This window comes from Amborella trichopoda, chromosome 13 (assembly GCF_054954075.1).
Source record: "Amborella trichopoda isolate Santa Cruz 75 chromosome 13, AtrichopodaSantaCruz75HAP2 v2.0, whole genome shotgun sequence".
Lineage (NCBI taxonomy): Eukaryota > Viridiplantae > Streptophyta > Magnoliopsida > Amborellales > Amborellaceae > Amborella > Amborella trichopoda.
The window spans coordinates 16,542,497-16,558,015 of NC_142348.1; the positions used below are offsets into that span (position 1 = coordinate 16,542,497).

Here is a 15,519-nt window from a genome sequence, read left to right on the forward strand (position 1 = left end):
TGATGCGAGATGATCAAAAGGTTTTTCAACATTAAAATAACATTTTTCAATAGATTTTTGAGGTGCATATGTAATTCTATATTTTAAAGTTGCAACCTTATATACGAGCAATGATCCAATGCAACAGTTGTATCATAGTATAATGCAATGACACTTCCAGAAAACCATGTGTTGTGGTAGTTGTATGACCTCAAATTTTGCACACACACTCTCTTCACCTCAATAATCAATTTCCAAAGTAAAAAAAGTTCGATTTGAACCCTAGATATGGCCAAAACCAATGTAATTTTTGCAGCAAGAGTTTCACTTCTGGTCAGGCACTTGGAGGCCACATGACTATCCAAAGAGAAGTTCTTTCGAAGATGAATTAAGAGGAAAAGAAGAGAAAAAGCAATGAGAGGAGATTTTATAAATGTAGGGTTCGCAAAAAGCATTTCAAATCTTCCCAAGCATTGGGTGGTCATATGCGAGCGCACAGATTGCCTTTCAATACCGAAGCTTCCTCTTCTCAAAGTTGTTTTGCCTTTCTATAGATGATGAAGAAGCGACTCTATATTTCTTATTTCTTTGATGTTCATAATATTTCGTGTTAATCTTTTTTATAGTTTAGGATTTCTTGATTTTGTGGTGAAAGAGATGGTAAAGTATCATTATGTGGTTTTCTTGTTTTGGAACATGTAGCGAATGATTGAATTATTCTATTTTTATTATCTTTTAGTGAGAATACTGAGATTAATGTGATTTTTACTTTTGTTATTTATTTTGATCATTTTTTTGCTTTTTATGGTGTTTTAATTATTCATTTCTTTATTATTTTTTACGTTACTTAATCTATATTTAGAGTCTAAAATTTTGCTTTACTTGGGTGCATGGAGAGTTCATACTAGTTGGTGATTTTGTTTGCTTTTATTTTCCTAGAACACTTAACCACAAAAAAAATAAAGGTGGGGGTGAGCTTAATCACCACCATATTAGATGAATGAAAGGAGACATCATGAACTTGCCCTACCTCAGATGTCCTAGTGGATCCATTGCTGATATAAAAAAGAGAAAATTATATTAGTATCCATTTTACTTCACAATATTTAAAATTTACCTGTAATATCATTACATATGTATCCATTTTTTTGGTGATTTCGAATTTGCCAACATTCTTGATATTCTTAGATCCGAAATCAACAAAAAATTTCAAACCCTGCAGGATCTGAAATTGTAGATATTTGGATATTGAAGGGGAGTTTCGATTTTTTTATTATTTTCCCTTGAATATTTTTCGGATTTTCAATATCCAAATTTAACAAAACTACATGATCGGGTAGGAAAATGTAATTTTAAGATTTTTTAAATTCTAAATATTATAAAGTAAATTTTGGGTTTTGATCAGTGTTTAAAAAAACGTCAAGTCGAACCGGACTCGCCCCGTTCGACTCGGGAATAGCCACGGACGGTTCGAATCGGTGGAAAAAACGGGAATCGTCCGGTTCTAGAGAGAACCGGACTATTCTACACAGTGACTCGCCGATTCACTGTACGGAATAGGCAAGTCCGTACAGTGAATAGGCGAGTCCGTACTGAAGAACAGAAAATTTTTTTTTTTTTTTGGTAATCCATGATAGATTTTTTTGTAATACTTGATCGATTTTTTTGTAATCCATGATTGAATTGTTTTTTTTTTTTTTTTGTTATCCATGATCGAATTTTTTCTAACCCATGATAGAATTTTTTGTAATCCATGATCGAATTTTTTGTAATCCATGATCGAAATGTTTGTTTTTTTTTCTTGTAATCCATGATCGAATTTTTTGTTTTTTTTTTTTTTTTTGTAAACCCATGATAGAATTTTTTGTAATCCATGATTGAATGTTTCGTAATCCATTATCGAAATGTTTGTTTTTTTTTGTAATCCATGATCGAAATGTTTGTCTTTTTTTTTGTAATCCATGATCGAATTTTTTGTTTTTTGTTTTTTTTGTAACCCATGATAGAGTTTTTGGTAATCCATGATTGAATTTTTAATAATCGATGATCGAATTGTTTTTTTCTTTTTTTGTAATCCATGATGGAATTTTTTGTTTTTTTATGTTTTTTTATTTTTTGTAATCCATGATAGAATTTTATGTAATCCATGATCGAATTTTTTGTAATCCATGATCGAATTTTTTGTAATCCATGATCGAATTTTTTGTAATCCATGATTGAATTTTTTGAAAATTTGTGATTTTTTTTTTTAATCCATGATCGAATTTTTTTTTGTAATCCATGATAGAATTTTTTGAAAATTTGTGATTTTTTTTTTTTAATCCATGATTGATTTTTTTGAAAATTTGTTAATTTTTTTTTTAATCCATATTATTCAAAGAGAAAATGAGAGCGATGATGATTCTGAAGCCACCCTATCCCAGCCATATTATTCACATATCGAGTCCCAACAGCAACAGTGTAGGGATGAGCACGACAGTGCAGGTGAGCATGAAGGAAGGACAAGCTTCGGGGATTTTGGATTGGGAACACAACAAAACACTAACACTCACGGATTTGGGAATAGTTAGACGCCTGCTAATATCGATGATTCGTTTTTAGATCGAATCAATGAATTGTTAAACGAATTCAATCAATGGCACTAGCGTGACCAAGAAGAACAATAACATTGTCTATCATTTTATTTTTAGATCATATGTTACTAATTTTATGCTTTATTGTAGTCCATGTATGTTGATATATTTATTCCATGATAATTCTATGTTTATCCTTTTGTGTGATGTAAATTAAATGCTGAATGGCGGTTCATGCTGGAAAATAACATATCAATATTCGTATATTCATTCAAACACATGAAAATTCTTAATGGAGTACCCTCATTTCTTATTGAATTCCTAAAAAACAATATTTATAATGAATTTTAATAATTTTTTCGGATTTTTTTTAAGCTTTATTATGACCGATTCACCCGATTCCCGATTCGGATTGCCGATTCGCCGATCCGGATCGATTTTTTGGATGCCCGATCCGGTTCACCGATCCATTTTTTAAACCATTGGTTTTGATACTTGAAAAGGTTCGAGAACACTGAATGCAACTTTCGAATTTGGAAAATCCAAAAATTCAAATTTCAAATAAATTTTTTAACATTAAAGCAATATTTTGCAAAAGCTTTTTGAGGTACATTATTCTACATTTTAAAGTTGCAATCTTATATAAACCTTTTCCTTATACAATACATTATAATGACTTTTTATTATAATATAATAATATAATTTGAAATTGTCATCATCACATGGCCTTTGTTGAGAGAGCAAATAGAAATTCGATATTAAAGTCCATCGGACAGGGCCTTGTCTTTAATTCCTCATGTTAAGCAAATATCAAATGGTAACGTGCAGGTGTCAAGAAAATCCTATCATTTAAAATCCCCCAATCTTTAAACCCGGCGAGCGATACATTCGTAGGGAGAAAGAAAGTCGTGAGAAAACCCATTCAATAGAAAATTCGAGAGAGACGACAGAGTCAAGATTTAATAGATTTTGATTGGAGTCCAGAAAAACTACTTTCAATCTATCAGAGTTTAAAGAGTATCTTCAATCAATAAACAAAGCGAGTTCCTGTCCAGCTTTATGGGCGACTCAAATGCCCATGACAAGTTTTGTGTTTTATGGGCGACTCAGTTTTGTTTTTGATAAGAAAAATGAACTTCAAACAAAACTTCAAGGAGTAACTGTTCAAGTTCTAATCATGCTTTAAAAAAAAAAGTTGCGATCCAAGGGTTCGAACTTAAACTTGGAACTTTTTTTTATGAAACCCCCACATATATAAAATGTATATATATTTTATTGTATAATATACAATATAATTTATTATACAATATATAATATATTTTATTATATTTTATTTATATAATAGATATTTATAATATTATATAATAAAAATATATACAATGTATAATATATTATTTTATATATATATATATATATATATATATATATATATATATATATACTATTGTCTGGTAGTTTTTTTATTTTATTTTATTTTTCTAAAAATTAGAATGACCTGAAATTTGGAGGGTATATGCATCTTATTGAGGCGCATCTAATAAAAATATAAAAAAAATTATCCGTAAAAAATGACCAAAATACCCCCAAAAAGTGATGAGGGTAGGCGAAAAAAACAATTTTGGTCAATTTGCTTTCATGTAAAATATTTTATTTATATTTTTCGAAGATTCCCCTATTTTTTATTAATACATACTTCAAATTTCAGGTCATTTCGATTTGTAGAAAAAAAATGAAAAATGAAATATTACAGGACAATTGTGGCCGCGTGATGAACTTTGGACAGTGATAGGGGTAGGCAAAATCACTGTTCATTTTCGCCTATAAGCGTTGCATAGTATTTTCCATAAAATATATATTTATATATTATATATTTATGCAATATAAGATACTTTCATATATATATATATATATATATATATATATATATATATATATATATATATATATATATATATATATATATATATATTAAAAATAAATGTAAAATACAGTATATTATATATTATAATATGTTATAAATATTATAAAATATAATCGATATTTATAATATTATATAATAAAAATATTTATTAATATAATAAATATAAAATACAATGTACAATATACTATATTATTTTATGTCAATATATAATAATAAAATAAATAAAACATACATTATTATGTTATTTATATTATAAATTTATGTAATATAATATATTTTATTATCTAATATATATTATATATTATATAATAAAATAAATATAAAATACACTATATGATATATTTATTTTATTATATATTATATAATAAAATATCTTATATTACACTCTATTATTTATTATACTATGTTATATATATTATATAAAATATTATATATATATATATATATATATATATATATATATATATATATATATATATATATATATATATATATATATTAAAAATAAGTATATAATACAATATATCATATATTATAGTATGTTATGAATATTATATATTTAAATTTAGAGTATTATCAATGTAAATATAAATATAAGATATTTACCATAACTTCCTAGGGAGGTTATCGACACAAAAACTATGAACTTCTTAAGTAACTTCTAATTTACAATTCTTCAGGAACTTCCAGCTTACAGTTGATAACTGGCCAAATGGAAGTAAAGAGTTAGAAGTGGACACATAGCACTTCTCTAGGCCCTCCAAGGCGGTTGCGAAGGATCAAGAGGATTTCCTTTCGGCATTTTTTAAAAGTCTTCCCTCGAACAATTTTCGGAAAGTGAAAAGAAGCGGCTCTAATAACCTGATGAATAGCCATGGAGTCCCGTCCACCATAGATGCAACGAAGCTGAGTCAATCTTGTTGAAAAAACTTGAGGGAAGAGATGGACCCACTCCTAGATTAAGGGCAGTGTCTTTAGACTATCGATCGCAAATATCAGGCTTTTACCAGAACCATGAGAACTTTGAAAATTTCTGTATACCTCTCCATGGCCATGAAACCCTTCTTAAAGAGGGATGGAGGAAGTTGTTCTCCAATGTTTGGCTTCCTCCTGAAATCTTGAAGAAAACGTGGCCCTATAATCCTGGGAAGTGGGTGGTTACTTTCTAACCGTTAAATAACAACACTTTTTCTCTCTAAAAAGCCTCCATTTTTTAGTGATAAATATTAAATTATAAGAGAGATAAATATTGCACATTTAAGGGCCCTATGGCCACACACACGTACCAACATCTCTCACTTAACAATGAGGGCCAAATATATTGAAATATCATAAAGTCTTTACCACTTAATGAATTTAACATTTATGTGCATATTTTTGTCATGAGTCAACGCAAGTGCGGTTATACATCTTATAACAAAAAATATCCAAAGTCATGTCATAGTTTTTCACGCTAATGTGGTTTTTCCTCTCATGACCAATACATCAAAAAATATCCCATTTGGGAGTTTTTGACTTAAATATTTTAAGTCCCATCAAAACCACATGCTTTGATAATATTATACGTTCAATCCCTTTGTTAAAAGGTCAGCAATCATATCTGAAGATGGCAAATAACTTACGGTTATTTCATTCTTTCTAATAATATCATAAATATACTGATAATCAATTTCATTATGCTTACCTTTAGAACTATAAGCTCCATTTCTAATTAATGAAATAGCAGCCTGGTTGTCACAAAAAATTTTAACAGGTCCGTCGGCTATATCCAACTTCGAATCATTTATGAAGCATTTAATCCAAACAGCATAAATTGTAGCAATGTTACAATCAATATACTCGGCTTCCATAGTATATCGAGCTACACAACATTGTTTCTTACTAGACCAAGAAACACATCCACCACCAAAGAGGAATACAATTCCTGAGGTTGATTTTCTAGCATCTGTGTTTCCTGCAAATTCTACATCAGAGTACCCAGTAACCTCTAAGTTGTCAGCTTGGAAGCACAACTTGTAATTTTTAGTTTTCTAAATATATCTAAGTATCATTTTTATAGCTTGCCAATGAGTCATCCCAAGATTACTCTGAAATCTACTTACAATACCATATGTATGACTCAAATTAGGTCTTGTACACAACATGATATAATTTACGCATCCTACAACTTGAGCATATGGAATTCTTTTCATTTCAGCTTTAACACTATCATTTAATAGACACATTTTTTTTGATAATTTCAAGCCTTTACAAACAGGTGTATCTATGGGCTTGCAATTTTTCATCTTAAATATCTTTAAAACACTTTCTAAATAATTTTCTTGAGATAAACATAGAAGTCTTGAACTTCTATCTCTTGTTATCTTAATGCCCAATGCATATGAGGCTTCTCCCATGAAAAGTAAAGTACCATTGCTGAGAAGATTGTTTTAGACCATATAAAGATTTCTTAAGTTTATATAATTTGTCTTCTTGGCCTTTAATTATATAGTTTGTTGTTTTATGTATATATCTTCTATTAATTCTCTATTTAAGAAAGCTGTTTTGACATCCATCTGAAATAATTCTAGATCATAATATGCAACTAATGCAAAGATGATCCTAATAGATGAAAATTTTGCTACTGGATAATAAGTTTCTACATAATCTATGTCCTCCCTTTGGGTAAATCCTTTAGCTACCAACATAGCTTTATATTTATAAATGGATCCATTTGCATTAAGCTTTTTCTTTATGACCTATTTTCAACCGATGGCTTTTCTATCTTTAAGGAGGTCAACCAACTCCCAAACTTGATTTCTTTTAATAGAATCAAGTTCATCATCCATGGCTTCAGTCCACTCAGCTAAGTTATGTGAGCTAATAGCTTAATTGTAGCTACGAGGTTCATCATCCTCACTCATTGAAGAGTAATTATCTTCATTCATAAATACATAAAATTATTCTAAAGTCGTAGGTGGGGCTCTAGTTCTTTTAGGCTTATCTGGTATACTTGATTCAATTGAATCATTCTCACCAAATGTAGAGGGAGTCTGAGAAACAGGGTCTTCTAGACCCTTATCTTTATCAATTTCATGTAAGTCAATAGGCCTATTTAAAATATTTTCATCATCTATATTTTATAAGAAAAAAGCATCACGACTCTCTACTACTGATCTAGTATCATAATTATAAAATCTATACCCTTTAGAATTTTCTGAATAGCCTATAAAATACTATTTTATAGTTTTACTTTGTAATTTATTTCTATTTTGTGGTGGTATAAACACATGTGCTCAAGAACCCCAAACTTTCAAGATAGTATGGTCAGGTTTCCTACCTGTCCATAATTCATATGGGGTAAAGTCTATAGATTTAGTTGGAACACGATTAATAATATATATTACAGTGATGAGAGCCTCACCCAAAAAACGAGGTGATAAATTTGAATGGCTCATCACCTAACCATGTCCATTAAAGTTCTATTTATCCTTTCGACTACAACATTTTGTATGGTGAATTATACCATGCTCCTTACAAAATTCAGAAAATAAGGTGGGGCAATATTCACCTCCCCTATCTGTTCGAAGAATTTTAATATGTCTACCTAACTGATTTTCTACCTCAGCTTTATATTATTTAAATGTTTATAATGCATCTGATTTCTTACTAAGTAGGTATACATATCCATAACATGAATAATTGTCTATAAATGTTATGAAATATTCCATACCTCTATGTGTTTTCACATTTAATGGGCCACATATATCAGAGTGAACAATACTAAGTAGTTCTCTAAACCTTTTCCCTTTAAGGACAAGTTTTTCAGTTAATTTATCAGAAATACATGGCTCGCATGTTTTGAACACAATTTCTCCTAAATTGGGGTGCAAGTATCTTTTAACCATTTGATTCATTTTGTCTTTATTTATATGTCTTAATCTCAAGTGCCATAAATATGGATCATCCATACACATAAAAGCATAAAAAGAAGCTTCATTATAACAAAAAAATGATGAACTTTCATTAATATTCAGTCGGTATAAATTGTCAACTTTAGTACCATACACCAAAGCTCTAGAACACTTCCCAATGGTAACCCGATCAGACCTGAACCTAAAAATCTATAGTAAAATAATGTTTTGAAGGTGAAAACCCTATAATTGATCATCTCGGCATCAAGATGTATAAAAATATATATATATAAAAAAAAAAAGAAATTTGTAGTCTAAAAAATAGTGTATCTTGCAACACATTATCTAGATTGTGCATTTTTTAGATTTTCATATGTTTATAGATCTACTTGATTTAAATTATTTTTGGAGTTTAAAATTTTATAATTAAATAAAAAATAGATTCTCATCACATTCTAAAAATTTTGAACACCAAAATTATATATGGTTATAAATTTTGGTGGTGCACCTTATTTTTTATTAACCTCATACAAACCACGCCCTTTTTCTTTTAGATATGGCCCTGCATAAAAAACATTAAGGGAAAATTGTTAAAAACCCCAAAAAATATACTTTTTAGACACTCTACCCCCACCCTAAATTTGTTTCACTTATTTTTCTCAAAAAATCCTCTTTTCTAACTAATACCCCTACCATAAAAAAAAAGAAAAAAAAGACAAAATTACCCTCCCTTTTAATTTTTCCCTTTTCCATTTCCACTTACCCATTTTTTTATGCGTTTAGTTTGGCAGTTTATGTACCCGATCCGGCAAGTTGTTTACTGTAATATGGGCAGTATGGCGATTGGAAGTAGCGCTCCGGTAAGTTACTTAATGGAGTGGGCTTAGTTCGGTGTTTGTAATGTGCTGTCTGGCGTGTGGTTATGGAATGATGTTAAGTCCGACATTTTACAGCCGCGCTCCGGCGTTAGGGTCGAACTATCTAGCACTGGGAGGATGCAGTTTGGCAATATCTTACTTGCGGTCCAGTGTTATAGAGCTTCGCTCTGGTGATTTTGTTACTGGAGACGTAAGTCCGGCATTTCATGGTCTTCATCCGGCGTTTTAGATACACGAGTAGGGTGGTTCGACGTTAGTAATCTATGGTTTGGCATATCATTGTCTAAATAAAGCAATCCGGCATTGTAGAAATGCAATCTGGCATATGTCATAAGTCCGGTAAATAATAACCGCGGTCTGACAAAAGTATTATTGGGGTCCGTCCAAATGATTTGTTCGTACGGTAAAGGTATGGGAAGGGGTAGTTTTGTCAAAAAAGACAACTTTTTAGTTGGGGATATTAGTTAGAAAATATGGTTTTTGAGAAAAATAAGTGAAAAAAGTTTAGGGTGGGAGTAGAGGGTCTAAAAAGTACATTTTTTTGGTGTTTTGAGCAATTTTCCCAAAACTTAACCTTACTCTCTAGTCTCCACATAGCACGGCCAAAAAGCATTTCATAAAGGGTGTAGTTTGCATAAGAGTGCAACCTTAAACAATCATAGCAACGTGCACTTTCATAATCTATAGTACGATGTAATTTTGGCACAAAATATTATTAAGATAGCTTAATAATTCATTTTCATCTCTAATTATGAAATTTTAAACCAACAAATGACTTAAATTAAATAGATCCGTAAACATAAAAAAATATTGAAAATAGACGATCCAAATAATATAGTGCAAGATGTATTATTTTTGGTGCTCAAATTTTTTTTTTTAATGTCCATACATTTCAATGTCGAGAAGCAAACTTGTTTTTTACTATAGATTTTTTGTTTTCCAACTTACTTTTTACAATAGATTTTTTAGGTGCACATAATTCTATATTTCTTAGGTTGCAACTTTACATAAGCTTTTTCCTTGCATAAATTTTGTCGCGAAAATTAACCAAAAATTCGCCTGAAAAGTTCGCCAAAATGTACAGCAACAGTTTAAAGGAAATGATTTCTTTCGCCCTTTATTCTTTCCCATTTTACGCTTCCACCCTCAATCCACGTTATCCCGTATTTACGGCGAGACTACATATGATAATTCACCTAATCTACAGGGTAAATATATTCAAGAGTCGATTTTGCCGCCAATAATACAGTGGTCGAAAACGAATGTACAATGGCGCCATTCTCTCTCTCCCTGTTCACACGCACCTCTCGCTCTCTACCAACACTCGCATCCCTCCAGCCTCCGAAGCATACATCTTTCTCTCAAAAATGCAGCGCCAAAAATCGATTGATTCATTTTTTTACCAAACCCTCGCAGGGAAATGAGAATTCCGGCGGTTCTTCTCACGCCGAGATGCTTATCCGGCTGCGGAAAATGCAGTTCCCTACGAATCGAGTGAAGCAAACCTCAGCTGTTGCGAAGGTGTCTAGTGTTTCAAATGAGAGGGAGTTTCCATTTGTGGAAACAAAGGGTCCAGATACGCCACCTGAGAAATTGCACGCTCGGCCTGTTAATTTATCCGTGAACGGAAATAGTGATTCTATGCCTTTTGAGAAATTGATGCAAATTTTTTTAGTGGAAGATGAACCAGAAGTCGATGGAAAAGGGTCAATGTGATTAAACCTTTTTTTTAAGTCATTTGTGCTTTATTTTTTGTTTCTTTGTGTTTTGATTAACTCTTTGTTTTGGATTGATGCAAGCTTTAATATCCTATTCACTTATTGTTTTATTAAGCGGAAATTTTTCTTTTAAATACAGTTTTTTGTTGTTTTAATCTGGCAAATTCACTTATTGTTTTATTAAGCGGAAATTTTTCTTTTAAATACAGTTTTTTGTTGTTTTAATCTGGAATGTGCCGGTTTTAGCTACGGATTACAACCTTTTATGTTTTTCCTTTAATTTATGTATCATCTGTGATTGATTGGTTTATTGTAGTAGTGTTGCCTTCATATGATATTGTGGTTTTTCCCCTATAGTTTGTTTTGTATGGCATTTCATTTTTTGGCATTAAATTTAGAATCAAATTCAGAGAGTCTCTGTAGCATACTCTTATCAATAGTTGGGTGTTTCTATGCAATGGCACCGTGTACATATGATTTTGCTCGTCTCTGTAGCTTATTTTTATAACAAAATACCGAATACAGTTTCTATTCTTCTGATGAATTGGCAGGTTACTACGATTTATCAAAAATGGCACAAAAAAAGAAAGAAGAAGAAGAAGATGATGATGATATCTTTCTTAACTGTTACTTATTGGCTATTGCAGGAAACAGATGGGAAAAGGTACTGTTAGTTCAAAGCCAAAATTGCAACCAACTTTTGATGAGGACATTGGTTTATCAAAGCAGAGAACTCCCTTTAGGCCCCCATTGAAGATTGGTGCTAGTAATTTATGTGCTAATATTTAAAATGGTGGTTCTCAAACTACTGAAACTACTCCTGAAGGCATAGAGACTCCACCAGAAAAATTGCTGGCACGGCCTCGTTCCAGCAGGTTCTTCAAAAAGGAAGAAAGTAATTTTGTGTCTCTTGAAAGTTTAATGGGCAAGTTTGTAGTGGAAGATGAACCAGAATGGGATGAAAAAAGATATATTGGGAGTAAACCTTATTTTTATTGTAATTCATGCTTTATTTTCAAAATACTAAACCTTTCAACATTTACCCATCTGCAACTACTCTAACTCAAGTCCATGTCTTTTTTATGGGTATTTTGAAATTAAATCAAAATATATCGGTAAAGTGTTTGTTCATGTACTTTTGTCAAGAAAATAAAAAACGTTAAATTGTTCATCTCTATGGAATTTAGTAATTTTCCTTTTTTCTTTTTTCTTTGATATTTGTTTTTGCATGATCTGGAGTTAATTACATGTGCTGTTCATTCTGACAAGGCGTGGAGTATTGTCACATATATCTAATGGATTTCTGTTTTATTCTAGTTCATTCTGTTTTGTTGTTTTCTTATGTCATTATTTACCATGAAACTAAAATTGACTTCAGTGTGTACTTCTATTTAACCATGTGCTTCCATATTGCTGTTTTGTCATGATTTTCTTCCTTATTGTAACCTATCTTAAGTTACTAATATTGTTTTGGAATATACTATAAGACCATTTATTTTTAGTACAAGGTGGTCACAATTAATCTTCACCATTCGATGTGAAATTAGATGGCCGAATTTATTCAATTGACCAAGCTCAAACTTCAAAGGAAATTTTCTTGAACATTGTGACACATCCAAACTATTAGATTTCACATCAGACAGTTGTAAGTAATTGTGACCTCCTTGTATCAAAGGTAAATGGTCTCATTGTATACAATCCCTATTGTTTTTCATTCTTTTTATACCAGTATGGGCTAATGCTAGGGGAAAAACTAAAATGTTGACTAAAGTTCTTCATCAAATAATTATGCTCTCTTTAATGGTTTTAGACTTGGATTGGTGTTTGATATTTCTTTTCCAGTGTGGGTTTTTGCTAGGAAAAAAACTGAAATTTTTGCTAAAGTACTGAAGCTGTATCCAATTTCATTTAGCTAATAGATAAACAAAGAATGACTATGAGAAAGTGAAGGAGTATTCAGAAGTTAAACGTAACAGCTGTCGAAATTATGTGCCAAACAGATCAAAATTTGGCTGGCTACAGTAGCTCTAATTTGTTTGTTATTGAAACAATTGTGTCTAGCACATAGTACTCTTTGACTGCACAATATAGTATTTTACTGTGCTTCTTTAACTCAACGTTGTGTAATTTAGAATGTGCTTGAGATTATGTCCTTCACTTCTCAATGATAAGGTGATTGAGTTATTTTATTTATAATGAGTTTTTTATTTTTTCTGATGATTTAATCAAGAACTTTATTATTTATATGAAGAGAGAGATCATAATTTTCTACTGCTTTTACTTGCCTCTTTGCAGGAAGCAATGTCGACAAGGTACTACTTGTTCAAATCGGAAATTAGAACCAACTTTTGATAAGAATGTTGCTTTTGAAATCTGACAAACCGCTTTAGGCCTCTTTTAAAGAATGAATCTGTTGAGTTTAGTGCTGGTCTTGAAAATGGAGGTTCTCGAAGTGTTGAAACTGTACATGAGATTTCAGGGCGAGAAACACCAGCTATGCGGCCACTAGTTCCCCAGTTGCAAAGAATCCAAGAGGAACAGTGTAACTTCAATGATATGCTTAGAGATTCTTTGACGTTTGGCTTAAACAAAAAGCAAAAATTGGTTAATGATTTAGACTTAGGGCCAGGCATTGGTAGTTACGGTGGAGCATCCGAAAATATAGACAGTAAGTTTGAATGGCTCAACCCATCATCGATAAGGGACTCAAATAAAAGAAGACCAGGTGATCCCTTTTATGATAAGCAGACCCTCTGCATACCTCCTGATGCCTTAAATAAGATGTCTGCATCCCAGAGACAGTATTGGACTGTAAAAAGCCAGTATATGAATGTTGTTCTCTTCTTCAAAGTGGTAAGTTTGAATCATACTTTCATGGGTTCTCTGATTCTCTCGTTTTTATATGGTTTCTCTTGGTATGTTGAAAACACCCTTTACTGTTCCCATAGCCAACTACTCATGACAATGTTCACAACTTTATATTGCATTTTCTATTCGTTTTCATGTCACTTAGTTGCATACATACCAAGTGTACTTTCAAAGATTCTCATGATGTTTCTTGGAGTTTTTTATTAGTAAAAAATGCCACTTGTACACAATTGGATCTTTGATGACCATGTATATTTCAATATTTCTCTTTTCTTATGCTGGTCAGGCCAAATTTTATGAGCTTTATGAATTAGATGTGGAGATTGGTCACAAAGAGCTCAATTGGAATATGACATTCACTGGTGTGGGTAAGTGTAGACAGGTAAAATTTCTATCTTCCTGATGGTTTTTTTTGTTCAAGCAACTGCATATTTACTTTTGCAAGATGCTAATCTCTTTTGATATATTTTCTATCAATAATGCCCATCAAGTTAACCTCTTATGAATATTGGCTGCCATGTTGCTTATGCACTCATGCTCTCTTTCATTTTTATTGCAGCTCATCTCAATAGCAAGCAATTTGTTCTGCTGTTGTCATGCATTTTAATGCTTTTCTTCTGATGATTCTGAAGGGTTCTCGATGAAGTGGGGGGAAAATGATATAATGTGATATAGCTTATGAATTATGATCTGTTTTGCAGTTAATATGTTTGCTTTGTATTAAACGTTCAAATGGAAGTTGTAGTATAACCATGAACATGACTACTATAATTGGTTATGCTTATGTTTTAGAATTCGCGCAGGGGTCCCAGTTTATTTATTGCACATATATTGTGTCCAGCTGTCATGACTCGGACATAATCTAGCATGGTTCTCATGATTTTTTCTTTTATACTTAATATTGTAAATCCAATTTTTATGTTGATATTAATATACTTTTTACCTTGTGGGCAGGTTGGAATTTCTGAGAGTGGAATAGACGATGCTGTTCAGAAGCTGATAGCCCGCGGGTATGGATATTTTCTGTGTGACCATGTGTGACCATCCCATGGAAACTTCTCACCAGTGTACAGAAAAATGGCTCGGCCAAGGTATTCAGTCGTTGGCTGAGGCGAGTTGCTAGGGCGAGTCTGAGTTAGAAGTTTCTAATTGCTTTCTTTTTCCCTTCCCATGAGTTGGCAAGAGTACTGCCAATTGACTGGGTGTTATGCCTAACATTTTGATGCATCTGTTTTACCTGATCTTAAAGTGTATTAAGAATTTATTTCTCTATATTGGTCTTTTACTCTCTTCTTTTTCGGATGCTGCAAAAATGTTGTGTAATTTAACTCACTTCAGTTTTTATATGGAAGATACAAAGTTGCAAGAATGGAACAAACCGAGACAGCTGATCAAGTTTAGGCTAGAGGAGGAGCAAGTACTGTAAGTATTTCTTGGGGCTTTGGGACAAATTGTGTGCAGGTGTTGGTATGGATGTTGTGTTTGTGGGTGCGTTTTGCCAACTGACAATTGTACTGTCCCTTCCCAAACTAGTTTTTCATATAATAGTGCAATGGAGATTCTATGTGCTTTTTTCCTTGTGCAACATATGTTTTGAGGGATGATATTGTCATTTTGGGCATGCACCTTTATGTGTTGTTCAATAAGATTTTGCTATATACCCTTGTATATATGTGGTTATTTGTGATT

At 31.7% G+C, this 15,519-nt stretch overlaps 1 protein-coding gene and 1 long non-coding RNA gene across 8 annotated transcripts; both read left to right on the plus strand.

The window, feature by feature from the left end:
• Window positions 1-10,515: 10,515 nt before the first annotated feature.
• LOC18433903 (uncharacterized) lies at window positions 10,516-11,551 on the plus strand. Of its 2 annotated transcripts, none has more exons than XR_016047330.1 (2): window positions 10,516-10,956; window positions 11,514-11,551. It is a non-coding gene; the product is annotated as an uncharacterized LOC18433903 (long non-coding RNA). The 2 variants fall into 2 exon arrangements; XR_002280892.2 differs by having other exon boundaries at window positions 10,516-10,950.
• A 162-nt stretch (window positions 11,552-11,713) lies between these two features.
• LOC148779052 (DNA mismatch repair protein MSH7-like) lies at window positions 11,714-15,435 on the plus strand. Of its 6 annotated transcripts, none has more exons than XM_088855487.1 (6): window positions 11,714-11,837; window positions 13,258-13,274; window positions 13,442-13,815; window positions 14,117-14,212; window positions 14,785-14,840; window positions 15,183-15,364. In XM_088855487.1, exons 3-6 carry the CDS (start codon window positions 13,459-13,461, stop codon window positions 15,229-15,231), a joined length of 558 nt encoding a protein of 185 aa, XP_088711613.1. In that variant the 5' UTR covers window positions 11,714-11,837; window positions 13,258-13,274; window positions 13,442-13,458; the 3' UTR covers window positions 15,232-15,364. The 6 variants fall into 6 exon arrangements, 3 of the variants coding, with proteins under 3 accessions (XP_088711613.1, XP_088711612.1, XP_088711611.1); XM_088855486.1 differs by having other exon boundaries at window positions 11,721-11,857; XR_016047328.1 differs by lacking the exons at window positions 11,714-11,837; window positions 13,258-13,274 and having other exon boundaries at window positions 13,313-13,815; window positions 14,117-14,198; window positions 14,785-14,921; window positions 15,183-15,435.
• Window positions 15,436-15,519: the final 84 nt, after the last annotated feature.

Bases quoted from the DNA above. Each gene is read 5' to 3' on its own strand.
- LOC148779052 (XM_088855487.1), top strand. From the start codon at position 13,459: ATGCGGCCACTAGTTCCCCAGTTGCAAAGAATCCAAGAGGAACAGTGT. The intron at 13,816-14,116 runs GTAAGTTTGAAT...TATGCTGGTCAG, and splicing joins TTGTTCTCTTCTTCAAAGTG to GCCAAATTTTATGAGCTTTA. The intron at 14,213-14,784 runs GTAAAATTTCTA...CCTTGTGGGCAG, and splicing joins GTGTGGGTAAGTGTAGACAG to GTTGGAATTTCTGAGAGTGG.